At 53.8% G+C, this 27,958-nt stretch overlaps 1 protein-coding gene and 1 long non-coding RNA gene across 7 annotated transcripts in view; one reads left to right on the forward strand and one right to left on the reverse strand.

Annotated features, from left to right (window-relative positions):
- Window positions 1–27,958, reverse strand: part of WHRN (whirlin) — a 96,899-nt gene that overhangs the window by 52,060 nt on the left and 16,881 nt on the right. For all 6 annotated transcript variants that reach the window (XR_005792647.1, XM_040482090.1, XM_040482092.1 and 3 more), the window contains exons 2-3: window positions 18,193–18,411; window positions 6,406–6,531 (exon numbers count right to left, since the gene is read on the reverse strand). Coding sequence is in view for 5 of the 6 variants with exons in the window: in XM_040482090.1 (XP_040338024.1) it covers window positions 6,406–6,531; window positions 18,193–18,411 (345 nt within the window). In the remaining variant the exon portion in view is untranslated. The remainder of the gene's footprint in view (window positions 1–6,405; window positions 6,532–18,192; window positions 18,412–27,958) is intronic.
- On the forward strand, window positions 22,333–27,338 carry LOC121034876 (uncharacterized). Its single transcript, XR_005792648.1, has 2 exons — window positions 22,333–23,071; window positions 27,214–27,338. It is a non-coding gene; the product is annotated as an uncharacterized LOC121034876 (long non-coding RNA).

Genomic DNA, 27,958 nt, shown 5'->3' on the forward strand with positions numbered 1-27,958 from the left:
TTCTAAGAAGAAATGTCCTTCGTTTCCCCTCTCTGCATTCTTTTTTTTTTTTTTTTAAGAGAGCGAGAGAGAGAGAGAGAGAGAGCCCACAGGCATGAGGGGGGGAGGGGCAGAGAGAGAGAGAGGGAGAGAGAAAGAGAGAGAGAGAGACAGAATCTTAAGCAGACTCCATGCTCAGCGTGGGGCCTGACGCAGGGCGTGATCTCATGACCCTGAGATCGTGACCTGAGCTGAAAATCAAGAGCTGGACCCTTGGGGCACCGGGGTGGCTCAGTCCGCTGGGCATCCAACTCCGGCTCAGGTCGTGATCTCATGATCCATGGGTTTCAGGCCCACATCAGGCTCTGTGCTGACAGCTCAGAGCCTGGAGCCTGCTTCGGATTCTGTGTCTCCCTCTCTCTCTGCCCCTCCCCTGCTCACGCTCTATCTCTGAAAAATGAATAAACCTTAAAAAAAATAAAAATTGTAAAAACTAGGGGCGCCTGAGTGGCTCAGTAGATTAAGCATCTGACTTTGGCTCAGGTCATGATCTCATGGTTCATGAGTTCAAGCCCCACATCGGGCTCTGTGCTGACAGCTCAGAGCCTGGAGCCTGCTTCGGATTCTGTGTCTCCCTCTCTCTCTGCCCCTCCCCCACTTGTGCTCTGTGACTCTCTCTCTCAAAAATAAATAAACATTTAAAAAAAAAAAAAGAGCTGGACGCTTAACCCACTGAGCCATTCAGGCACCTCATGCATTCTTTTGACATGTGGTCAAGTTAGGGTACAAGGGAGGTGACAGCAAAGCATGTGGCCAGGGGCCCCAGATCCCTGTGTGATCCCGAGCAAGTGACTGTGCCTCTCTGAGCCTCACTTGCTCATCTATTAAATGGCACTATTAATGCCCGCTGTGGGACCATGGGAAGGATTACGTAGGAATGTATCAAGAGTGTTTATTTAGCGCAGTGCCTGATTCATAATAACTGGTTAATAACTAGCAACTACCATCATTATTATTTTTAAATGCCAGTCGATCTGGCTGTCCACAAAGGAACAAACAAGGTTTTAGGGCCCATTCTGTGGTGGGAGCTAGAAGCTGGCAGGGCAGGTGCAAAGGAATAAGAGGCCTAAAGGTACATGCAGAAGGGGGAGTCAGCCCCTACGGAGAGGGTGGGAAAGTTCCATGCTCCACCCGGCCACCCCCAGGGTAAGTGCTGGGAAGTGCCTGACCTCCTCCTAAGACCCTCTCCTCCTAGCAGTTGACTTGCCCTCCCCTGGACTCTCACGGCCCTCAGAAGCTAAGCGAGTGGCTGGAAGCCAGGCGGAAGGCAGCATTTCTGCCCCAGGAAAGCTCTGCACAGCAGCAAGGAGCCCTGTTGACAAATAAAGCCTGTTCTTGGCTCCACCACCCACAAAGCCAAGCCCCTTTATTCCATTTCAATATGCCTGATTCTACTGACAGTGCATTGGCAATAAATGGAATTAATCAGTCCTGGATGCCCGAGCGAGTGTAGGCAGGTGTTAGCACATTCGAGGGAACTTGGAGGGGAGCGTGAAACAGTGGCAGGGAATATAAAATGCCTTACTGCGGCGGGGACCGAGAAAGGAAAGGCCTCTACCAAAGGCAGGCATTTTATGAGCAAATAAAGCCTTTGCCTGCCTGCCACCGAGAAGCAAAGTGAAGTGACTGGAAAACTTCTATGGAATATCTTTCTGCTGCCTTGCTTCAGGACAGAAACGGCTTTACTGTTGCTGTTTTCACGATGAGAAGAGCAATATTCGCTTCATGCAGACCCCACGCAGGATGTAAAGAACGGCAAAAGTCATCGGTGATGTCGCCACTTTCGGATCACCACACCGATGCTTCGGTACAGGTCCGTGTGGCTGTTTCTCTGCGCATATTTCCACCTGCATCTACTGCTGCGTGAGCTCCTGTCAGATAAGTGGCTTTGCAGCCTGTGTTCTCCACTTAATAACAGACCTATGGACATCCTTCCATACTGCTAACTGCAGATCTGGGGCATCACCTTTTCATGGCTGCGCAGTGTTGGGTGAATTACACACCCTGGGCGAGCTGGCTCTGTTCACTCTGTCAGCATCATCTGGCACCTCCTCCTCCGCCTGGCTTTCTGCGTTCAGCCACACCAGCCTTCCTTGGCATCAGGGAACACTTCATTTTCTGCCGGAAATTCTCATTTCCTCCTTCACATCACTGATTTTCTCCTCTTGTTTTGAATTTCAACAGAAATGTTTCTTTCTCCAGGAAGCCCTCCCAGATATCCAAGATGAGAGCTGGTCTCCCCTGTCATACACCCACACGGTTCCATGGGCTTTGCCATCTTGCTGTTTACCCTGATTGTTTGATTAAACAAACAACTGGGTAATTCTGCCTCCCCACCTGGCCCCATCTTCCCACTAGAAAGAAAGCTCCTGGAGGTCAGAGACTCTGTCTTGCTCAGCTCAGAAGCCCCAGGGCGAGCCCAGTGTCTGGCACACAGGAGTCCTCGGTAGATATTTGCGGATTAGATGGAAGGAAGGGAAGCAGAAGCAGAATGGACAGCCACTACCTCTATGTAATGTCCCCTCCCCGCCTTCCTTCTCCCCTTCCTTCCACATAAAAGGGGGATCTGCCAGTGGGCTAACTGTTTTGGCATCTCTCTGTGGTTGTGGTTCCTGGCGTCTGGGCAGTCTCAGGCCGGAAAAAAAGGTGCGAATCTAGGAGAAAGCCTCCCAAATCATCTAGCCTGACTATTCAACTCCTCACTGTCCAAGCATGGAGACAGGCCCAGAGAGCGGAAGGACACCCCTACCCTCACACAGCTGGTCAGTGGCGGGTCCTAGGGCTCCTGTCCCCCCCCCCTGCACAAGGCTCTGTCGGGCCTGGGTTCAAATCCCAGCTCTGACATTAGAATGAATTGGACCCTAAACTCCATGAGCCTTCACCTCTTCAGCTGTAAGCTGGAGACAATGACACCTATCACCACCAGGAGGCGGTGGAGAGTAGCGGTTAAGAAAGTAGCGTGTGCCGCTGGGGGTGCAAACCTAGCCCCTCTTAGCTGGGTGGCCTTGGGCACGTTGCTTAACACTGTTCCCGGATCTGCCACCTGCAAAATAGGGATGAGAATATTCCCTCCTCACACATTGTCATAAAAATCAAGTAACACCGTGAAGCATCTGGCACAGTTCCTGACACGGTGACTCCTCAGTAAGTAGACGACATGATAATAAAGGCGACCATCTGTCAGTAATGAGAGAGACAGATGCAGAGACAGAGACACAGAGACAGAGAGAGAAAATGTGCTCAGTGCTCTCAGGCTGGACCCTAACACATCATCTTTCACGCTCTCTCCGCTTTCTTTTAACATGGATGTCATCAGAATGCATCCGCCGCCAAGGGTGGAATCTGCTCATACATTTCCTGTCACTGAGGACACCGCTTACATCATCACACAGCATTCTCTCCAAGAGAGACCAGAGGGAAACTGCGCTCAGGCCCCAGGAAGAGGAACAGCCAGGCTTCTAAAGCACAGTTGCTCTGTTTTCATCTCACAGATGTCACCGACCTGCTTCTCTCTTTGCACTGGCTGCCAGGAAGCTCTAACCAAATCTGCGTCTTGCCTCTAGCAAGTGTTCTAGAAAAGACCCTTGCTCTGTCTTCATCCCTTTCTCTCAGCCCTCATTTTTCTTCTCCCCAATTTCCTCACTCATTTATTTAAAAAAAAACAAAAACGGGGCGCCTGGGTGGCGCAGTCGGTTAAGCGTCCGACTTCAGCCAGGTCACGATCTCGCGGTCCGTGAGTTCGAGCCCCGCATCAGGCTCTGGGCTGATGGCTCGGAGTCTGGAGCCTGTTTCCGATGCTGTGTCTCCCTCTCTCTCTGCCCCTCCCCTGTTCATGCTCTGTCTCTCTCTGTCCCAAAAATAAATAAACGTTGAAAAAAAAATTTAAAAAAAAACAAAAACAAAAACTGTATTCCGTGCTTAGAAACTGCCATTAATCTTTTTTGAAATTTGGTGGTGGTTGGGGGGGGGGAGGAATAAATGGAATTAAAATGCATACAAGCCAAATGCAATGCATAACGCTCGAGTGAACCACATTAGTGGAAAAACTGGTGACTCCAAATAAAGTGTGTGGTTTGTGGAAACGTACTGTACCCGTGTCAGCTTCTGAGCCTTGACAAATGTACCGTGGTTACAGGAGACGCTGACGTTGGGGGAAGCTGGATGAACGAAGGATGGGAAATCCCTTTATAACTTCTCAGTAAATCTAAGATTATTCCAAAATAACAAACTTCTTACACAAAACGTGCGCACAGACTACTGTGAGATTGTTTCCTCTTGGAGATCCCATCAAGGTGCCGTTTTTCCCTGAGAACACAGCACGGGCTCAGACCCAGGGCCTTGCAGAATCAACGAGACCCAGCCAGCGCTTGTGGGGCCTCTATCACCCACCCGACTGGCCTGGTTACGAGCACGGTTCCAGAACCAGAACCCCAACTATCGCATGGGAGTCCCAGCTTTGCCTCCCACTGGCTGTGTGACGCTCTGAGTCTCAGCTGCTGTGCCTGTAAAATGGGCTCGCTGAGGAACACGTTTCCACAGGGGTGCAGTGGGTACACGGATCCACGGCATAAAGAGCCAGAGAAACAGCAGGCTGTGTCAGGCTGTCCCAGCTGCTAAAACAAAGCGCCCTAGACTGGGTGACTTACAGACGGTGGACACGTATTTCTCAGAGTTCTGGGAGCCCGAAGTCTGGGGTCAGGTGCCGGCGTGGTCGGGTTCTGCTGGGGACCCTCTTCCGGCTTGCAGATAGCCCACTTCTTGTGTCCTCACTTGTGGGGTCCATTTTATAAGGATACTGCTCCTATTCATGACCTTGTCACCTCTCCAAGGCCCCACCTCCTAACCCCATCATGTTGGGGGTCAGGGACTCACATATGAATGTGGGGACACAAGCATTCAGCCCATAACAGAGACACTTACTGACGTTATCATTACCATTATTATCAGCTTTCTCTTCTCATCTTTTCAACGACCCTCAGACAGTGGTGTTCTCTATTATGCTTATCTGGGAAAAGGCAGGGAAGCACAGACACACGGAGGAACTGTCCAAGGTCACACAGCTATTAGAGCAAAAACAGCGAAGTTGGGATTCGAACCCAATCTTCCAGGCTCCAAGCCCAGAGCTCTTCCGATTAAATCCTATGTCCTAAAAGAAGCTGACAGATGCCTCCTCTCACCCACTCCAGTCCTCCCACCACTACACGGCACGGGGCGGGGTTGGGGAGGGGGGGGTGTCTCTGCTGACCGCCACTCTGATCTGCCATGACCCTTCCTGACCTTTTCTTCGCGTCTGCATAGAGAATCGGGTTCCCACAAGTTAGCGGGGCATTCAAGGCCCTTTGCTAGAAAGACACCATCTCATCTTGTGCTTCGTTCCCCAGCCATCTAGTTGCCCATGGTCTCAGTGAAGCCTCCTCCTTCCCCAGCCCCTCTACCTCCAACCTGTCGCATTCTGCAAGGCTGGCTCAAATGCCACCCATGCCCACGGCTACTGCTCCCGTCGCTGCTGCCTTGGCTTCCCCGGCCGGCATCAGGACTTAGCCCATTCATTAGGCCATCTGCCTTCTGGGCCCAGGGTCCTCGCTTCTGCCTCACTCAGTGTCACAGCCCCCCAGTGCTCTCAGCAAGTTCTGGCAGCAAGGTGGTATAGTGCAATGGCTGGGAGCACGGGCTGTGGAACAAAGACAGCCTGGGCTCAGTCCTGCTCTGCAACCTGTCAGCTGCGTGACCTTGGGAGGTCTGTTTCACCTTCTCTCCACGTCCACCTCCCTGACTGGAAAATGTGGGTAAGAGCCACCTACCCCAAGGGGCAGCCTGAGGGTTCAATGAGATGCGTGTGAAGCCAATGAGCAGCACCGGGCACACAGTTAGCGTTCTTTAAAATGAGAACAAACGATATGATTTCAATGATTGCTGGTTGCCCTGATGGAACGCCAACCGGGAGCTGCTCGGTGCAACCCTAACCCAGCTCCTGCTTTCTCCTCTCTTCCCTGTCAATGCTCTAGAACGAACCTGAAGTCGGGGCCACCACAGCCATTGACAGTGTTTGCAAAGCAGCAGCCACGAAGAGCTCGGCTGGCCGGCTGCCTGCCACCATGTGGGAGGCTGCACTGCTCCGAGGACAGCTAGGAAACCAGCTCGGGAGGCTGGGGGGTGGGCCCTGTTGCTTTGCTCTGAGCTGCCAACTGGAGGCATGCAGCCAGGGGGACTCCTGGCCGGGACCAGTCCTCAAGGTGGGGTGCCCACGGCCTCGCTGGAGGTCTGACCGAAATCAGCCGCACGGAGCTCCACACGTGGCTCCTTCGCCCTCACCCCACGCATGTGGCCCTGGTGCCCACCCCCTCCTCTGGGAGTCGGGCTGCTCACCTTGAGTCCGCTGCTTTCTGCTTCTGAGCCCGGGTCCACGCCGGTGACATAAATGCCCAGGCCGTACTCGGCTCCCCCTCGGATTGTGAGGCCCAGGGACCGGCCGTCCCCCAGCACCAGGTTCACCTGTGGGAGGGATAGAAGATAGCATTGGAGGGCCTGGAGGTAACAGGAACTTCCGGGGATGGGGGGGGGCGGGCATCGCAGGCTACGGAGGCCCTGACATACCCTGAAGGGCACACCGATTCAGGCCAGGAACATTCCAGATCCCCTGCCCCAGTTCGGCCTCCAACTTGCTGAGTGACCTTGGGGAAGTCCCTCTCCCTCCCGGGGTCACCGTTGTAAGTGCAGTGAAAGGAAGGCGTTGAAGGAGGTGACCCCTGATGCTAACATCCTAGAGAACCTCTACATTTCAGGTTTTCACGTGTGCTTCACACAGTGGGGGCCACGCACGCCCCCGGCTGCCCCTCAGCACCCCCTTCAGCCAGGGAGAGCCTGCTCTGGCCCCAGGCTCCCTTACCTCCCATCTTCCTTAGGTTCAAGGCTAAGTCCACTCTGCCACCCAAGGACCCCCTGCCTCCTCCCTGGAAGTCTCCCATCAACCACGGGTCTCCTGCCTCCCCACGGGTCTCCTGCCCTCCCAGGGGTCTCCTGCCTCCTCAAGGGTCTCCTGCCCTGCCACCCACACCAGCAGGTCACAACATTATCACCTCAGCTGCCCTTCCTTCTACAAACCCAGGGAGCACCGGCTGAGGGCAGGCATAGCCCATGGTGGGCCAGGGGACCAAGGGACAACCCAGACATAGTCCTGCTCCCGAAGGTCTCACCAGAGGGGCACACAGACCAGTAAACAGACCTTCAGAGAACAGCGTGAGCAGAGCGTGATGGGGCGGCTCATGGGGCCACGAGTATGCAGAGAAGGTGCAAGGTCCTGACTGGGGGCGAGGGTGGTGGTCAGGGGGCTTCCTGGAGGTGACATCTTCTTGATGAGACTGGAGGGTGAGCAGGAGTCAACCAAGCAGGGGCAGGGCAGGGGTGAGAGGGGCTTTCCAGGGTTACAGGTGAGAAGCAGGGGAGCACACTTTGCTTAGGATAGGAGGGTGGAAGTGAGTCCCTGTGGCCAAGGCAGGGCGTGCAGGGGGATAGCTAGGGGGCTAGGAGGTCAGGCAAGGGAGGCTGGGGGCCGATTCAGGTTAAATGTGCCTTGAGCATGAGAGAGGAATTTATAGAAAAGGGAAGAGGCATCAGAATAGCTGGAACTACCCCAAAAGAACAGAAAATACCCCTCAACGAGTTAAGACCCAGGGACACGTAAGGGACCCAAAAAGAACACAGTGTGACTGCCCACAGAACAGCGTGGGCACCTGTTGGCATCAGGAGAGGGCAAATGTCATGGAGTTAGGGAAGCCATCCAACCAGCTTTCAATTTCTGAAAAGTTATTCACCTAAGAATTACCAAGGGCTTTGTGCCAGTCATCTGAAGCCTTTCATGTATATTATCTCACTTAATTCTTCAACCACCCTGGGTGGAGGTGGCAAAGAGGATAGACTCAAGTCCAAACTGCCTGATGAGGCTGGAGCTGCTGTGTGACCCTGGGCAGGTTACTTAATCTCTCTGTGTGTCCTCAGCCTCCTCACCCATCAAAGGAGGGTGAAAATAGCCTTATAAAGTTACTATGGAAAGGATCAAATTAAGAGACAAATGTAAGCTAGTTTCTGGCCCGGAGTGAATGCTTGGTAAGCGGCAGCCGCTGTTGGCTCCATTTTGCACACGACAGGGGCACACAGCCACAGCGGACTCCTACAGGCTGGCAGACAGTTGTCAGGAGACAGCCCCCCAGACGGAACGCTTCTACGGAGTTTGGCTCTAGGACTGCACACTCTGGGGGGTGGCCCCGGCCCCCCTCGGGCCACAGTGGCTCCCGGTTTCCTCCTCAGGCAGGAAGACCCCATTAGAAAGGACAGCGTCTGTGAGGCCCTTGGAGCTCTCAGGGGGCACCTGGGAACAGTCACCCAGAAACGTCAGAGAGATGGATGTTCCAGAAACAGCAGGCTCTGAGGACGGGCTTGGGAATAACAACCCAGCCCTTGTGATCTGCCCCCTCCTGCCCCAGTACCGCTCCACGGCTGGGAGAGCTCTCAGGTGACGTGGGTTCACGGCCCGCTCCTTCTGCTCTCACATGCAGGACTGTGCGTCTGGGAGGTGACGGTGTGCTGGGTACGGGGGGGGGCAGGCTCCGGACCGCTCAAGCCTAATCCCGGCAGTGACGCTTGCTAGGTGTTTGTCACTCCACACAAGTGACTTCACCTCTCTGAGCCTCAGCTCTCTCATCTACACAACTGCCTCCAGCAGCCGCACCCGCATCACTTGGATTCTTGCCGGGGACGCGTGGGTCCGCAAACCTGGAGCGTTCAGACTCGTGCCTGGCACCGCGGAGGCAGTCGGGCAACCCTGGCTGTTGTTCTCACCTCCAGAGTGGCCCGCTCCGTCCGGCAAGCCGTGGGGCTAGCTGGCACAGCCGTGCCCCAGGAGGCACGCAGAGGCGCCCTCCCAGAGGCGACGGGTGGGCTGCAGCCGAGGCTGGGACGGGCTCCCGGGTGTGCACTCGCTCACCCAGCCCCAAGTCTGAGCCAGGCCTCGCCATGGGCGCGGGACCACAGGACGAGCTCACTGGGTCCCCGTCCGCAGGTGCTGGGAGTGCTGGCTGCTGGTGGCTCACAGCTGAGCCCCTGCCAGGAACGGCCTCCCCCTGGAGCAGCTTCCGTGCGGGGACCGGGAGACGGGGGCAGGCGAAAGAGTCAGAGCCCAGCCTCCCTTCGCGACAAAGCCGGCGCGGCCCCAGTGCTCCGGCGGGACCGGCCGAGGCGTCAGCCCAGCACCGTCGCCAGCATCAGTCGAGCCCAGGGCAGGGGACTGCTGCTGTGATAAACGACCACACACTTAGTGGCCTGGAACAGCACAGATTCATTATCCTAGAAGCTCTGGAGGTCAGAAGTCTAAAGTGAGTCCACAGGACTGCATTCCTTCTGGAGGTTCTTAGGGAGAACCCGTTTCCTTGCCTTCTCCAGCCTCCAGAGACCACCTGCCTTCTTGGGTTCATGGCCCCTTCCTCCATCTTCAAAGCCAGCAGGGTAGAACCTTCCCGCCTCTCTCTGCTCCCGGCGGGACGCCACCTTTTCTCTGTCTCTGACTCTCCTGCCTCCTTGTTCTGAGGGTCCTCGTGACTGCACTGTGCCCACCCAGGGAACACAGGAGAGTCTACCCTGTCACGAGAGCCTTAACTTCATCACATCTGCATGTGACGGACATGAAAGGTGACGTCTTCCTAGGCTCCAGGGAAGAGGCAGTGGGTGTCTTGGGTCATCATTCTGTGTACCACAGGCACCCATCTAGAAACCTCATCAGGGAGATCTCGGTCTCAGAGTCCATTCTGGGAAGCCTGACCTCAGGCAGAGGGTCTCAGAAATATGACCCCTGAGCCCCGAAGGCCTTAGAGGGTCATTCTGGGAAAGGGGATGTATTCTGGGGGCAGGAGGCAGGAATGTGTCAAAAGCTCAGAATCTGGACAGAGCCGGGCCCCCCAGGAGTCCCGCAGGGTTGCTTGGCTGAAGCATTGCAGGGAAGGAAGGAAAGGGACAGCAGTAGCCAGTGGGGGACCATGATCCAGGCCGAGAAGCCTGGCCTTTAGACCAGGAGAGAGGTGGGCTCAGACTCATTCCGGTTTTAGGAAGACTACTGGCCCGCAGAGGGGGCCACTTCCTGGAGATCCTTCAGGAGAGGGTGTGCACCTTGCGACAGCGGTGGAGTGGGAGAGGCAGGGGGCTCAGACCTGGGGGAGGCCAGTGAGACAGGCTGGGCACAGAGTGGGCAGCTCTCATCCGGACCCCCTACCCTGCCCGCAGAGTGGACCCCTTCCTCTGTGCTCTGACTGCAGGGCCTGGGGTCTCCACACCAAGGCTCCAGCCCAGCTCCTGCGGTGGCCTGCAATCCGTCGCTCCCCTCCCCCACCCGGGCTCTCCAGCTCCGAGACCTGAAGATTCTGGGAGGAGAGAGTCAAGAGGAGCCCCGTGACACCCAGACAGCAACGGTTGTCTGCGGCTGCCCCCTCTGCACGCTGAGGATGAAAACAAACCTCCTTGCCTTTCTGCCACCTCCCCATAAATCCTTCTTCACGTGGGAATAAAACGGAGTCTTTGTCACAGAACTGTAGTAACAGTCCTATCAACCACAGGGTAATCTGCCTCAACCACTTGCTAGAATTCAACCAGCATTTGAGAGGGGGAAAAAAATCACTTATGGGAAAGGACACTGAGCTGTGAGAAGCAGCCCAGCACAGTGAAAAGCGTGCATTCATTCCCACTGACGAGATGAATAATAACTCATGAAGTTAATTGGTCACTTAGTGTATGGTGTATTTCCTAAATCCAGGCACCGGATGCATTATCCCATTTAATCCTCTCTCTTCCTCTGTGGTTTCCCCCATTTTCCTGATGAGGAAACTGAGGCTGGCGAGGTAAAATGATGTGGCCAAGGCCACACGGTCGGCAGCTGGCCCACCCAGGCATTTAACCAGCAGGCTGCGCTGCCTTCCACAGGCCTGAATTCAAATCCTGATTTTGCCCTTTACTCCTGGGAAACCGTGGGGCAAGGCCCAATTCTTCTGTGATTTTCAGTTTCCCCATCAGTAAACTGAGACTTGTACCACCTACCTGGAGCACTGCTCCCCTCCTTGCCCTTGAAACCCGGCCCTACCCAGAAAGGAACAGAGCAGCGCCGAGAGATGAAGTCAGTCCAGGCCAACCTGGTTCCTCTCTTTCAGGGACATGGGTAGTCTGGGCCACTTCTGGCCAACGGACACGATGAAGCACGTCTGCTGGTGGATGCTGGGAGCAAGCCTTCCCCCAGAGAAGAGAGAGGCATAGGCACAGGAAGAGAAGGGCCTTCTGCCTGCCCACCCCACTTCCAGTCTGCTTTGGACGCAGCCGTGAGAGGATGTGATGGCAGGAGCAGCAGCTGCCATTCTGCAGCTGTGAAGCAACGAGCCTGAGACAAAAGCCAGCCAGAAGAAGGACAGACTCACCAGCAAACCACACCTGGAGCCACCGAGCCCTACACCTGAGGCATCCCATAGCCTGGACATTTGGCCCAGACAACCACTCCTTCATGGACTTCAGATCTTACGTCATCTCCTCAGTGAGGCCTTCCCTGCCCCTCTCTAGAATCACCCCACTCATCAGTGTCCCCCATGCCCTTTTCTTGCTTATCCCACTTACTATACACTACACATCACTTATTTTAACACACACACGCGTGAACATAATAAGCTTTGGAAGGAGGTCGTCCTTGGCTGCCGACTGCTGTATTCCCAATACTCAAAACGGTTTTTGGCCCACTGTAGGTATTCAATAAACGTTTCAGGATGAAGAGATATGAGAGGTCGCCTGTGTCTCGCTGGCATTCGATAAACGATGGTGGGTACTAGAATTAATGACCACGCTTCAGGCACTGCTGTGCTCTACGCTTAGGCACACGATTACTGATCCCTGAACAGTCCCTCGTGCCTGCCGGGACTGTCCCCAATCTGGTGGACAGGGAGAGCTTCGGTGACCAACCCGAGGTGAAGTGACTTGTCTAAGGTCACACAGTCAGGAAGTTCAGAAACCAGGCTTCGACCCCAGGCCCAAAGGCCCTGCTCACCCTGCACCAGGTTAGGTCCCGGCCTGAGTCAAGGGGCAGATCGCGTCCTGTCTCTGTGGCTGCTGAAGTGAGTCTGGAGAGCTGCTACCTGGTCCGATGGCTCGGCACGGCGTGGCGGCCGAGGGAGGAAGAAGGCACCACGGTGGGACGGGACTTGCCCATTTGCTCAGGGGCAAACGACCCGGGAGGGTGACACTTGAACCTTACCATTGGCTGCTTCTGCCCCCATCATTCCCCTGAATGAATCCCAGGTGCTGACCAAGGCTGCTGGTGCGGGGAGCAGCCGAAGGGGGCCTCGGCTGAGGCCGTGTGCAGGCCAGCCCTGAAGAGGTGGAGCCAGAGGACAGCAGCGGAGGCAGGGGAACTCTTCCCCGTCAGGCACCAGGAGGTGCCCGCCAGGACAGGACTCAGGATCTGAGGACAATGCGGCCCCACCCCTCGCAGGCTGTGTGACCTGCAGCAACGCATTCAGCCTTTCTGCACCTCCATTCTTCCATCTGAAAAATGGGAATATTGGTACCAGCTGCAAAGACAGATTTAGCTTAAGAGTCAAATGATTTGGGGCACCTGGGTGGCTCAGCTGGTTAAGCACCCAACTCTTTTCTTTTTTTTAAGTTTATTTATTTTTGAGAGAGAGAGAGAGAGAGAGAACATGAGCAGAGAGGGGCAGAGAGAGAGGGAGACACAGAATCCGAAGCAGGCTCCAGGCTCGGAGCTGTCAGCACAGCGGGGCGTGAACTCGCAAGCCGTAAGATCATGACCTGAGCCGAGGTCGGACACTGACTGAGCCACCCAGGCTCCCCAAGCGTCCGACTCTTGATCTCTGCTCAGATCATAATCTTGCAGTTCATGAGTTCAAACCCCTCATCGGGCTCTGTGCTGAGGGTGCAGTGCCTGCTTGGGATTCTGTCTCTCTCTCCCTCTGCCCCTCGCCTTCTTGTGTTCTCTCTCTGTAAAAGAGGCAGATGATTCTACGAAACCTCATCGAAATCGGAAAATGCCAGTGCGGAGGAAAACCGCCGGGATGTTGGGGTTCCCTCGCGCTGGTTCTGATGTCCATCACCCAACTGATAACCCTTGTCCAAGAAAAGGTGGTGACAGAACGTACGTGTGGCCTGTGGAAACAGCAGAAGCAGGAGAAAGAGACTCCCTCTGAAAGCCCTGCTCCTGTTTCCGTGGGGTGTTCCCACATGGGCCCTCCCGGAGCGACTGCCCCTTCAAACTGAGAACCCAAGAACAGTTCGTTGTGCCCTGAAGCTCAGACTCAAGGGCAGGTAGGTGGGGGGGCACCTGCCTCAGAGCAGGACCTGGGAACACTGTGCTCATCCCGTGTGCCCCAGAGACGGCTGGTAACCCACCCCGCTCTCGCTTCCTCTCTCTCCTGCCACATCCCAGCCCCGTGAGCACTCTCAAACCGTCCTCCACTTCAAGCCGTTTGAAGGAACGAGCTCATCCCCTGCGTCCAACTCATAAACGATCCCACTGTGAACATCCACACACAGAGAAGGCCATCGGACCACTAACCTTCCCCCAAGGTTTATTTTCCCCCTTGGAAGTTCATCTTGACTAAAACTGGAAACGTCACTTTTGGCTCCAGGGGCTCCTTATGTTTTCTTTTTACTTCGACCAGTCCCACCCCCTACTTTGAAGATGAGCTTAGCACCCCCTTTCCTTCGCCATCTCATAAAGGTCCTAGCACACATGGGATCACTTTGACCATCCCTCCCCTGCTGCCTGCAGAAAAATGTCCCCTAGGGTGCACAGGCTATCCTAGTCTGTCATCCCAGCCCTGCTGTTCCCCAAGCGTAACTCACACAGGACACCAGTGGTGGGGAGGGGGTCCCAAGACCCATCTTTTTCTCTCTGCCCTCCTTCCCACTGTCACACCCTTCCCTCTGCCTGGACCACTGCAGTTCCTTCCACTGCTATGTAGCCAAACTTCAAACGTTACCTCCTCCAGGAAGCCTTCCCAAATCTCTGGCTGGCAGGATCTCCCTCCTCTGCACACCACAGCACTCTCCCTATCCCTTTTACAGAGCATATCCCATGAGACCTTGGGCAATGTGCCACTGAGGCACCTCAGCTTGCCCCCTCTGGGCTGCTCACACTGGGGACATGGCACAGGGCAACATTAGGACAGAGGGCTCGGAAAGAGACAGATCTGGCCCTGCCCCTGAACACCAACCACTCCCAGCTGTGTGATGTTGGGCGCGTCATTGCTCTGCTGAGGCACAAAGGTCCACTATGAAGAAGACTGCTCAGGAAAAAAACTCCTACCACCTCACACCCATTAGGATGGCTCCTACCAAAAATAAAACACAAAAAAAACCCCCCAAAAAACAGAAAATAACAAGTGTGGGTAAGGATGTGGAGAAACCGGAACCCTCATGTACTGCTGGCAGAAACGTAAACTGGTACAGCCACTGTGGATAACGGTACGGTAGTTCTGCAAAACATTAGAAATATGATTACCATGTGCTCCAGCAACACTTCGGAGAACTGTGGCTTTACGCCCTGCCCCTAAACCATTTTTCAGTTTTCATGTAGGGTTCAGCTAACCGGGAAAGAACTCCAAAGTGTAAGGCCTGGAGGGCTGCTGAGCTCGGATGAGTGTCACCTCCCCTGTGGGTGAAGGAGAGGTGACAGAGACAAAGAACGAGGCTTTTCTCCCTGGAGACTGATGGGTTGGGCACCAGCCCCCAAGGGCACATGCCAGAGGCAGCTCTTCAGATCGCAACAAAAATAGCAACTTGGGAAGCAGGTGGCCACACCCTCCCCTGTAACTTTGCAGAGAACGGGCGTGCCAAGGTCTGATCCCACAGGATTCAAACCCAGCAAACATTACTGACCTTCAGTCTACCATGCACCCGGCGGCTGGCAAGGTGTTTTCGTTTTAATTCACTCGTTCATATAATAAACACCGAGCACCTACACTGTGCCAGGCACTGATCCAGGCCCTACGAGTGTGCCAGGGCGTGGAACCAAGGTCCTTACTGCCACGGAGTTTACACAGTGGTGGGGAAAGTAGCCCCTACCATTGTTTCCAATGGAAACAATAGCTCAGAGCGCTTACGTAACTTGCCCAAGGTCACACAGCTGGCAAGCTGCGGAGTCGGGATTTGAATCCAGGCGGCCTGGCTCCGGTGTCTCACCCTCCCTGTCACACTCACGCTAACCCATTTAACCCCCCACAACAAATGTGTTCCGGTTTATTAGAGCTGTGGAGGCTAGGGTATTCCAGAACGGGAGCCTAGAACAATAGCAATGCCGTCCGCCCCCTGCCCCCTGCCCCCTGCCCCTATTCACCTCTGAGGACACGACAGTAACGTTGAGAGCAGATGGGTCTGATTCCCAGACAGTTACGTATTTTCTTCCCTTCTCTTCCTTCCCTCAGCCTCTCCGGACGGCTCGGCTCTCACGCTTCAGCGTGGAGCACAGCGTTACTTGGAAAGGCTGCAATGCCACAGCCAGCTTTGGAGGGCAGCTTAGGTGGCTTTCCCAAGTAATTTTGCAACATGTGGGATTTTTCACATCACTGCTGCACTGGGAACTTGTTTCCCTGGAAGGCGTGTGTCCCCTGGGGCTGGGGGTGAGGAGTTTTGAAGTTTGGCATGGGAAGTCTAGGAGCCTGGTCACGGTGATTTGGAGTAGAGACGAGGACGGCGGAGAGAAGAAAGTCAGAGCCCGCCAAACTCCAGGCACAGGGAACAGAAGTGCGGGCCGCAGAGAGATGTCCCCGCATCCCTCTCAACAGGAAATGGGGATTTCCATGCTACATCGGCAAGAAGAAGAACAGAAGGGAGGATGGAAGCTTATCTGGAGCCGCAGGGTCTGTGAAGGCCACTCTGCTGTGGTCCAGGGTATTTCCTGCCTCCTGAGGCCTCTGAATCCCTGGAGCACAATTCTCTAAGTCTCTGCCTTCCACATTCCTATGTAAGTTATTCTAAGACTCCTCGGGGGTACCTCATCTCCTCCCAGCCCTCCTACCTCAATTCCAGTGACAGGGCCCTCTTGCTAAGCACCCTTCTTGCTAAGCCTTGAGGACGTGGGCTGGTTTCCACCTCAGGGCCTTTGCACACGCTGTCCTTGCTACCAGGGATTTTCAGCCCCCAGAGTACATGGCAGCTCTTTCTTCCCCCCACAGGTCTCAGCTCAGAATCATCTCCTCAGAGAGGCATTCCCTGACCACCACATCTGAAGCAGTGCCTCCCTCCCCTTCACCCTCTACTCCTCTCTCCTGATTTTACTCTCTTCCATCATTCTTCACCATCGTAATGATCTTGTTCACTTACGCTCCTTTCTGGATCATTGTCTCACTCCTCCCATGAACTCCAAACTCACTGGAAGCTTCCCCAGAGCAGGGTCTCACCTCTCTTGTCCCTCTCTCTATTCCTCCCTCCCATAACAGCATCAAGTACACCACAGGTGCTCACTAAGTATGGGGCGACCCGTGGAATGGGTTCTAGTTGCCACAGTACCCTCTGAGTCTCTCTTGGATTCCTCAGCTTTGAAATGTGGATAAGGACAGCTACCCCGCAGGGCAGGGAAGCCGTGAGGATTCACCAGGATGCTATAAGCACAGAACCCAGCACCCATCGGCGCCAGGCCCCACGCAGGGAAAGGTCTCAAGGGGAAGGTAAAGCAAGTTCTCTGGCCAACCCTGGAAAGCCGGCCATGAAAATGACTCAAGGCCACAGGCAGCCTTGCTTTCTCAAGACTGCTGCCGAGCAACACGGATCCCCTGGTGGGGAGGGGTCCGAGCCCACCCGTGCCCACCCGCGCTGGCCACCACGCAGAAGGCCAGGTGGCTCTGGAGGAGGCACCTACCATCTGGCCCCCCTGCCACTCATCACCCAGCACAGAAGTCGCGGCCCCCTCTGCCACAGCCTGCATACTGACGTTTGCACAAAGAACACAAAACCTGCTAAGTGAACGCTGTGCTCTTCTTATGGTCAGAAAAGCAGAGCTGAGTAAAAGAGTCTCCAGATGGAAGGCCTTGCTTGGCCTGGAGCCCCAAGGCACGTGGCCTCCGGGCTGTCAGGGTCGAGGTCCTAAAACATGGGGCAAGCTGCCTGCAGGAGTTACATTCTTGGTCTCAGGAGCAACCATGGAGTGCAACGCAAACAGCATCCAGAACAAAGTTTAAGAACTTAGAGGAATCATCTCTCCGTCTTTTTTTTTTTTTTTTTTAAACGGTTAAGATGTGAGAGAAGGAGGGCTTTGGAAGGGGGCCTCTGTTGATGCCCCTGCTCCCCTTCTTCTGGGCAACCATCCTGCCACCACCTGCCACACTCTTGGTGGTCCTGTCAGTCAAAGTGCCCCGCCCTCCCCAGCAGCCAATCAGGCGCTCCCTCCCTGGGCTACTCATCTGCAGGGGAAGGAGGCAGAGCACTGACCTAGTGGGAATCCCTTCCCTCCGGGAGGCTACACCCTGAGTCCCTGCCCACATCCTTCCAGTAAATACTCGCTCTGTACAAGGTGACCAGCACCAGCTTCTGTTCTTTACAACCCAAGACCCACAGCTGCAAATGGCGTCCTGCGGAGCCTAGAGTCCTGGCAGCTGCCTGTGCCCACGCGCCTGGGTCTGGACCACTGAGAAGTTAAACTGTGTCTAACTGAAACTGTCTGAGCTGTCTCTCCTCCCGTTTCCGCTCCAGGGGCTAGGGTGGGGCAGCTGCAACCATCAGAAGGGCCAAGCCCTCAGAGGGTGACGATGGAGGGAATCTGGGTCCCGGAATAAGACGTGGAGCAGAGCTGCGGCACCCGGCCAGACTGTCCCCTCTGTTCTGTGTCAGGGAGAAATAAAGGATCCCATTTAAGTCACAGTCTTTGGGCTCCTTGGTTGCAGGATCTTAGCCTGCGTCAGAATATACACTGCACAGGTCAAAAAGAGAAGAAAACACGATGAAACCCTTCAGGGGGCTTGAGAGGAGGACAGAGACTCGAGAGAACCAAGCTCCTGTGTCCAGCCTCCGAGAAGCTTCCCTGTTCTGGGTCTGGTCAGGAGAACGGGGTTTCGAGGGGGCCAGCCTCCCCCACCGGCCCTCCATGCCCAGCCGGCTTGCCGGGGCCATCACCGGGCAGCTCACCTTTTTCTCATCCCCGCCTTGCAGGAGGTTCAGGGTGCTCCTCGAGTCACCCTCGCACTGCCTCAGGGTGCTGCCGTGGGTCTGGGGCAGGCCTGAGGGCGGGGAGATGCTGCGGCCCTGGGGGTCCACCCAGGTGTAGATGTGGTTGGTGACATAGCCCCCGGGGATGCGCCCCGCTGAGTACACAGACAGCACCAGCTTCTTGGAGCCCTTCAGAGCCTAAAGAGAGAGAGAGAGAGAGAGAGAGAGAGAGAGAGAGAGAGAGATGTGAGTCAGCAGGAAGGGGGGCAGTGAGGGCCCACCCTCCCCACACCCAGAACTTACTTCTCTCAGGACCCCATGCATGGAGGAGGAGGCCAACCCCCGAGACCCTTTTTTTTTTTTTCTCTAGCTCTTGGTTTTTGTCCTATGGAGACATCTGTCCCACCCCTGCCTTGAAGTGGTCCAAACATAAGAAATACGATCTCTCAGCACAGCTGTGCAGAAGAGTTAACACAGCAGGCTGAACACTGCATCCTTAGGAAGCCCTGCTTGGCTGGCATCTGGGAACCTGGATTCTGAGTGTTCCTCCTATTCCCTAATGGATAAGGCTGGCTCACCATGCCTGGGCTACTTGCAAACTATGGGGAGAGAGGGGGGTTCTGGAATGTGGGTCCAGGCAGAGGGGACCTATGTGACCAGACCCCAATAAAAACCCTGACACTGAGTCTCTATGAGCATCCGGGGAGACAACATTTCACAGCTCATTCCGTGCTCATCCTTCAGCAAAGGGAGACTCAGAAGCTTGTGCCTGGTTTCCTACAGGCTTTGCCCCCTGCACCTGCTCCCTGTGTTCATTTTGCTGTGTATCCTTTTGCTGTAATAAATCTTAGCCACAAGCACAACTATACGCTGAACGTGTGAGCCCTCACGGAACCCGGGCGGTGGTCTTAAGGACCCCGACAAGACAGTCAAGAGATAAAACTGTGGATAATGAGAGCTAAACATTTATAAAGAGCCTGTCTGTGCAAAACACCCTGTTCTGTGCCCCACATGCTTTTATCTCCTGAAATCCTCATGGAATCCAATCTTCTTGGGAGAGAGGCCCATTACTCCGATGAAGAAACAGAGGGAAACCACCTGTCCACATAGCTAGCAAGGGCCTCCTTTTCCACAGCAACTAGTTTTGAGCGTGGATACCAACTTCATTCCACATTTTCTGATCTGGGGATGGAACCACCACATGGAGAGGTGAGCCTCGACTCTGTGCCCAGGGTGGAAGCTGAGACTGGCCGTCCTCCTTTTCCACAGCACACGTGGAGCTGAGATGAAGCCGTTTATGCAGGGACAGTCACTTAGCACCCGGATTAACAGCAAACCCTGCAACTGGGGGGCTGTGTGAGCAAACTGACAGTAACCTGCACATACGGAGCCCATGCTGGCATTACAACCACGTTCTAAAAGTATCACAGAGAGTTTGTAATGCTGTGGATATGTGACCTGTTGTACTGCGAGATGGGGCCGAAAGGACACGAATTGTATCTTACCGTATGACCGCAGTTATGTTAAGATAAAAATCACACAGGAGTAATGGTGCCAAAATGCCAATTGTGTGTCTCTCTAGGCGGCAGGATTATGGGCGGTTATTATTCAGTCCTTCCCGTTTCTCAATATTCCCTGCAAGTTCCAGAATGAGGATACGTTGCTTTTGATAGAAAGTCCGAAAAGGGGGAGCGGAGTTCTTCGCTTTCTGACCGCCCCCCCCAAGCTTGCCCGGATGGGCCCCGTACTGCATTCTGCAGACTCGCCAGTACTCTGGACAAAGGGGGCCAAGAAAAGAGCGTTCCAGCACAGCAGGGAGCCCTGGCGGGACAGCCTCTGCTGGAGGAGGAAGGTTAGGCCGGGAGGTTCCAGGTCCCTCAATTCCACAGCTAAATGCCAGTCCCTGGTGGAGGCATAATGAGAGGATGGCAACTGTCCAAAAGGCTGCTTTTAAAAAAGATTTCTGAGAAGATGAGCAGGGAGAGATTTCGTGCTCTTTTAGCATTCCCCGGGACTCCCCTGACAGAACAGCTGGGAGGATAAAACCTGTGTTAAATTCTAGGGGGCAGGATGGAGAGGCTGGCAAGCAAGCAGGCTTCTGGGGAGCAGTGGCGGGGGGAGGGTCGCAGGGCAGGAGCTGCCTCAGGAGGAGCCTCTGAGGCCACCTTGCCTTCCTGACCCCTCTCCCCTGCCCAGGGCTCCCTCCTCCACCAGGGCGCTGCTGGCTGGGGGCCGGTCCAACTGGCCTGCCTCTTCTCTGCTCCCTCCCCTGACACACCGTGAGGCCGGGCCTACCATTCACTTGTGAGCCCCACCATTCGCTCCACAAGCGTTGACTGAGGGCCTACCGTGTGCCAGGCCCACAGAGAACAAGTGGGCACATCCTCATGGCTCTTGCAGCCTGCTTCGCTCAGCAGGGCCTCAGAAAAGCCTGGTTGACCTGACGGGGTGAGAAAGTGCATATGTGGGCCCAGAAGAAACCGTCATACGCACAGGCACTGTCCTGCGGCCACCTCACTCGTCTGATGTAGACGACTGGGCCAGAATCAGAAATGCAAGGGAAAGGAACAGAAACTGCAGAACCGCACTGAAGCCATTTGTCTCTCACTTGTTAGTCATGAGTCCTTGGGCCGGCACCTCCTCTTTCCAAGCAGCGCCATGAAAGAACAATACCCACTTCTCAGGGTCCGCGGGGATTCAATGAGACCATGTGCATGAGGTCTGGAGCCTTTGCACACAGTAGGAGCTCTGCAAGGGGCTAGAGCTCCCGCTCGCCTCTCTTTCCGGAGCGTCTGCATCGAGAAGGGAAACCAGGTGCAGAAAAGCTTTGTCCAGGGACTTACACGAGAAGGGGGGGAGGCGTGGAGCACGATATGTGTTCTGTACCTCTGGCAAGAGTGGAATTCTCTTGGTCAGTTCTATAAATAGGCAAGCAGCAACCTTGAGAACGGAGAGGAGGTTAATGCCTTTGATGAGAATGCCACAGAGAGCTGGCACGGGGGAGGGTCTAGGGGGCGGTCACCGAGTCTCCTGCGCTGCCTGCCTCCAGTGGTTTACAAAAGGGGACCCTGGGATCCCAACATGGGAAGGGACAGAGAGGGCACAAATACAAAAAACACAGCCAAGTTCCAGGAAGCCAGCCCTGGGCAAGCCCCCTCCCCTATGAACCTCAGTTTCCCCATCACAAGACTGTGGGGCCAGAAGATCTGATGGCCACTCAAGCTTCGACCATCCCAGAACCTCTGATGTTGGCCTTTTGGGTAAATGTGGGCTTCCAGTGGGTCCGGGAGAACAAGAGTATCATCCTCCACTGCTGCCTTCTTTATTTTTTTCTGGTAAAACCGAACAAAAACAAGATTCCTGAAACAGCACTCGTGACATCTGAACAGGCTCTCGGAATATGGTCTGGGTGCAGTGACCATTGGAAGCTGCACGAACAGCTCCACCCACTGCCCTTTTTAGCTAAAACCTGAATGTGTCAGGGCGCCTGGGTGGCGCAGTCGGTTAAGCGTCCGACTTCAGCCAGGTCACGATCTCGCGGTCCGTGAGTTCGAGCCCCGCGTCGGGCTCTGGGCTGATGGCTCAGAGCCTGGAGCCTGTTTCCGATTCTGTGTCTCCCTCTCTCTCTGCCCCTCCCCCGTTCATGCTCTGTCTCTCTCTGTCCCAAAAATAAATAAACGTTGAAAAAAAAATTTTTTTTTAAAAAATAAAACCTGAATGTGTCATGCGGGGAAGGCAAGAGGGTGGAGGATGGTCTGAGAAGCTGGTTTCTGTCTTCTTAAGGCCTCTTTGTCTCCATTTTTACAACCAACCACTTGCTTGTTTTTAAGAGTGGCTTTGAAGGAGCGTCTGGGTGGCTCAGTCAGCTGGGCACCCAGCTTTGGTTCAGGTCATGATCTCACGGTTCGTGGGTTCGAGCCCCACATCGGGCTCTGTGCTGACAGCTGGGAGACTGGAGCCTGCTTGGGATTCTGTGTCTCCCTCTCTCTCTGCCCCTACCCCTCCACTCTCACTCTGTCTGTCTCTCAAACATAAATAAATGTCAAAAAAAGTTGTGTTTTTTTTTTTTAAATAGAGTGGCTTTGAACCGAGAAGTGAATTCCTAAAGAAAGCTGGCTGATGAGTGCTCCCCGGCTAAGCTGTGCACCTGCTCCCCACATGCACTGCCATCACCACCTCAGGTGCACCAGGCCATTCGTCTCACAAAAGAACTAGCAGATTCTCTGGCCACAGTGAACCTCCACAGCAAGCAGCTTAGGGGGCAGAGGAAATTAGAAAGAGCTCCTGCTGTGAAACAGAGACCCAGGCATGTCCCCGTTGCACCACTGGCTTGCTGGCTGGTCCTGGGTGGTCGGGGGCTATGTCTCCTCTCACTGAGCCTCGGTTTTGCCAACCGGCCGCGAGCAGGCTGAACTCACTAATTGCTGAAGTCCTGCCCCAGTATTAAACTTTAATGTCTTCTGGTTAGTGGCTACATTCTAGAAGAAAAGGTTGTATTCACCCACGTGACGGTCATGAGTCATGGCCACAGAGAGATGCAGGGACAGAGCCCCGCCCTCAGCACGCCCCGTTTAAGGAGTAAGTACTCATGACTGCGCTGGCTGAGGTTGCTCCCAGGTCCTTGAACCAGATCGTTAGCCTGGGGGCTCTGAGGCTCCCTACCAGTTGGAAGGGACCACGAGGGTTTAAGAAAACACCAGAAGGACAGATGGAGCATCCGGTGTGGCAGGATGCACACTGCACCTCAGCACTGTCATCGGCAGCAGGGGACCTCCCAAGGGACCTGAGGGCTGGGGAGACGGTCTCCAGTGAGACGGTGGCTGTGTGTGTCTGATCTGGCAGGTGCCGCCCGCCGGTGGTAAGTCCTGTGCGACACCTGACTTAAAGCAACCCGCAGGCTCTGCCTGTGCCAGTTGGGGACTGTCAGCCATGTCCCTCTCCTGCGTGGCGACCCCCAGAATCAGCCAGTCTCCTGAACCAACTGCTCATTAGGTGTGTCACCCCACACAAGTTCCCGAACCTCTCTGTTCATCTGTTTCTCTCCTATCAAATGAAGATCATAATGCCACTCTCTCTTTAGAAAGAGGAGCCCGACAGCACCGTGCCTGTTACCGAAGAGTTCAAGGAGCTGTGGCTAAAAAGAAAAAAAAAAAAAAAGTGAGATCTGGGGAGAGTCCACCATAAGCAGCAGGGCATGAGAGCACTCTCCTCCCACACTTGTCACCATGCGTTTGCTGGTAAAACTTGACCTGGGGCTTGCGAGTCAGATCATAGCGAAATCTCCATCTGACCCAGCAGATGGCGTGGCTCAGATACTATCCATCACCAGATGACTGTGGAGGCAGCGTGTTATGATTCTGGAAATGTAAATTATATGTGTATGTCTTCAAACTTAATAACTTGCTACTTGGATTAATGCTCTCAGGAGGCAAATTTGCCTCACTCAGCTCTTCAGAGCTGACTATCAAACCCCAACATCACAGACCAAGCGACGCGATTCTCCGCTCAGCAGAGAACAGAGAAATAGACTGGAGATGGTCACAGTGTGAGGGGACCAAGGGTTGTGTGTTAACACGGCAGATGTGTGTATGATCTTGGGTTCAAAAACACACCCTAAAGTGCAAGTGTGAACTGGACCACAAGGTCACAGGACAATCAGACTACTGTCCTCAGGGGCATGTACAAAGGAAGTCTTCTAGAACAGTCTCAAGTAAGGGCACATCACAGTGAGTCATGCAGCTTATCTCAGGACACAGACCTCGAGGGGCAAGGTTTTCTCTTCTAAGGGACAGAAATGCCCCACCTCCGGAGTGGGAGCTGGTCTAAGACCCAGGTTCAGGTTCATCATCAGGAAGAGAGAAAAGGAGGATGCGTGCCTGCTCTTCCTGACCCCACCTTGGTCAGCCGGGGCTTTGGGTTCAGACTCACTGGGCACCAACCCCGACTCTGCTGTTGACTTGCTGTGTGACACAGCAAAGTACCTTACCTCTCTGTGCCTGTTCCTGCATTTATTATTTTTTTTAAGTTTATTTATTTATTTTGAGATGGAGGGGGAGGGACAGAGAAAGAGGGGGAAAGAGAGAACCCTGCAGGCTCTGCACTGAGATCCCAAGCAGGGGATCAAAGAGAGAGATCCCAAGCAGGCTCCACGAGGGGCTTGAGCCCACAAACCCTAAGATCATGACCTGAGGTGAAATCAAGATACTTAGTTGGCTGAGCTGCTTGTTTCTGCATTTAAAATGCAACTACTGGGGCACCTGGGTGGCTCAGTCGGTTAAGTGTCTGACTTCAGCTCAGGTCATGATCTCACTGTTTGTGAGTTCAAGCCCTGCATCAGGCTCCATGCTGACAGCTCGGAGCCTAGAGCCTGCTTCAGATTCTGTGTCTCCCTCTCTCTCTACTCCTCCCCTGCTCATACGCTGTCTCTCTCTCTCTCAAAAATAAAGATTAAAGAAAAAATTAAAAAAAACTATTTAAAAAATAAAATGCAACTATGGTAAGCATTATTAAGATAATGTAGGGGTGCATGGCTGACTCAGTCAGAGGAGCATGTGACTCTTGATCTCTGGCCGTGAGTTTGAGCTCCGTGTCGGGTGTAGAGATTATTTAAATAAATAAAACCTCAAAAAAAGATAACAAAGAGTGTCTACATATAGTATATAGCACCTGGCACATAGTAGGTACTAAATGTGAGTTTTCTTCCTGAGTTTCCCAGCTCCTTCTCCCAAACACAAACCCCAGAATTCTCTCAAGTTCTCATCTACGTGGACACAAATACACCAGCAGCTCTAGCCTCCCTCTCACAACCTCCCTCATCTTCCTTTAATCCACGCTTCTTCCTATCTGCCCTGCCTTTGACATTCAGCCCGTTTCCCCACACCTCCAGGAAACCTCTCTGGCTCGCGACCGACTCTCCTCCTCCAAGAGCGCCCAGCGCACTTCGACGTTTTCGTTGCCACGTACACGACAGACGCTGTATCACCTTCATACATCCTGTCTCTTCAGCAGCAAAATACATTCCTAGAGGCCCACTGCATGCTCTGTTTTCTTTATAACCTCTTCCAACAAGGTATTTATTGAGCTTTCGAAATGCCACGCAGCCCCAGGGAATCTGTTCAAATGAGGCCGCGGAAAGATCAGTGTCCTAGACCACGGCTCAGGCAGCCTTATCGTGCTTCTCCACGCTCACGTGAGCACACACACCTCGGGCACAGCACACGTGGAATTTGATGAGACCAGCAAAAGGGTGGCTGGGACCCACAGCTCCAGAGCCAGGCTACAGAGACTCCCCTCCCGGCTCTGCCACCTGCCAATGGCAACCCTGGGCAGGTCACCAGTCCGTGCCCCAGCTTCCGTGAAGAGTGGTATTTTACCACAGGGTGGTTCTGAAGATAATGAGTTTGTGCCCATGAAGTGTTTAGTGCCTGGAACACAGGTCAGGGCTGCAAGGGGTTAGGCAGGATTATTATAGGGAATCTAGAGGGGAAGTCTCATCCCAGCATCCATGATGACCACTGTGCGTTCCTCCCGAATGTTCTGTGCATTTCATACACATGCGGATGTACACGTACAAGACTACTGTTGAGTGATGTTTACATAAACTGACTTACGCTGAACTTTTCGTCAGCGTGTTTTTTTTCCAGCTAAAAAGATGTGTTTGGAGGATCTTTCCTCGCCAGTTCAATGACCTTAAGCTCATTTCTTTCTGCACAACGGCACATTCCCTGGCAGAGATGCACCACCGCTGAATTCTCACTCCTCTATTGTTGCACAGTTGTTTCTCACTTTTTGCCAGTGCAAACAAAGCTGCGATAACATACTTTTTCATGCATCTTGAAGCACACGTGTGTCTAATTCTCTAGATCGGAGATGAGTGGAATCCTTGAGGCAGGGGGCAGTGCATCCTTTTTCATAGGCAGCTACGTCCCTCCCTGTTGTAGTTCCTACAAGCACCTGCAGGGGGCAGCACTATGACATCTGTGCCTATAGAAGGCCTGAGATCCCTCGTCCCCAGGGGCTGTGGATGGGACTGGATGGGGCTTTCCAAAGTACTTTTCCAAAAGTAGAGCTCACTCTGGTGCAGGGACCCACTCTCCTGCATGCTTTCTTCCACAGGCCCCAGAGATCTCCCAGTTAAGGCAAACCTTGGCTCTATTTTCCAACTGCATCTGGAAAGTAGAGAACGGCAAGGCACTAACATGAAAAGATATCTTAGGGTGAGGATCTCCCACCCCCAAGAGTTTTTCAGTGAAAGGTATACCCACTAGAAAGCCATTCCCAAATAAAGTTCTATCTCTTCCTGGCTCTGAGACTGTAGACAATTTACTTAAGCCCTCGGGCTCCAGCTCTGTCACCTGTTGAAAGGGGCTACTAATGCCTAGTCTTACGGAGCTGCTCTGGGGACAAAATGAGGGCTGACGAGACAATGTACACAAAGCACGTAGCATTCAGGATGGTGTGTAGCAGGTGCCAACAAACGTGGCTAATACTATTGGTAATAGCCAAATTACAGGGATGGTCACACATTTTATTCTTCCCATTGCATGGATGAGGAAAGAGAGTCTAGGTGGGGGCGTGTCTCATGCAAGGTCACAAAGAGGACAAGAGGCAGGACTTGGATTTGAATCTCGGACTTTCCAAACCTGTGCCTCTCTCACCAGCAGTGCTAGGGGGTTCCGATGCACAAGGCCAACCCTCTGTCTTGGCCTCGCAAGACGGACAAGGAGAGGGTCTGAGGAGGGGATGTGGGACTTGCAGGCTTTGAACAACTGAGAGCCCCTGAACTCTTGAACCCTGAGCTGGTGCCAGGGACGGCCATGTGGGCTAGAAAGACCCTCCGGATTCAGCCCCACTTTGAGGGAGGACAGAAGTTAATGGTGCGGACTCTCTGCCCCAGGGGCGTCTTCTAATGTCATGAGAAAGCAAAGCCCTAATTAGCCCTGTCTTCAGACCTCCTTCTCTCTGCATCACATTTTTATCTGTGTTAATTACCTCTTACAGGGCCCACTAACTGCAACAGCTTCGCAGCCTCGAAAATCAGTCTCTGCTGAGCAGCCAGGACATCCTTTTAAAATGCAAGCGGACCCTACCCCTTCCCTGCCCAGCCTCTCCCATCGTTTCTGATGTAAAATGCCAACTCCTCGCAGTGTGTCTCAGGCCTGTGCAGCTGGCCCTGCTGCCTGGCCGGCCTCGTCTCCTGTCCATCCACTGGCCTTGCTTCCAGCATCAAATGCTCCACATTAGTGGCACTTCTGCTCCCTATCTCTCAAACTACGTATCTCAACATACTTACATGGTGATTGTTTTATTTATATACTTCTCAGTAGATACAGAAGTCAGGGGATTCTTCTGTTTGGGTCACAGATGTGTCAACAGATACGAAAGATGGGACATCATGGGTGATTCCACATAAAATGAGAGACAATGAAAGGAGGCGCCTGGGTGGCTTAGTTGGTTAAGCGTCTGACTTTGGCTTAGGTCATGATCCTGCGGATCATGAGTTCAAGCCCTATGTCAGGCTCTATGCTGACATCCTGGAGCCTGCTTCAGATTCTGTGTCTCCTTCTCTCTCTGCCCCTTGCCTACTCACTCTCTCTTTCTCTCACTCTCAAAAATAAAGATTAAAAAAAATAAAAATAAATGAAAGACTGTGAACAAGTACAATTGAAATTGCCTTCCTCCTGAAATTAATTGCCTTCCTTTATTTTCTTTTCATTGCCTTCCTTTTAAGATTGACTGCCAAGGA

Source organism: Herpailurus yagouaroundi, unplaced genomic scaffold, assembly GCF_014898765.1.
Source record: "Herpailurus yagouaroundi ecotype Mexico unplaced genomic scaffold, PumYag 160, whole genome shotgun sequence".
NCBI lineage: Eukaryota > Metazoa > Chordata > Mammalia > Carnivora > Felidae > Herpailurus > Herpailurus yagouaroundi.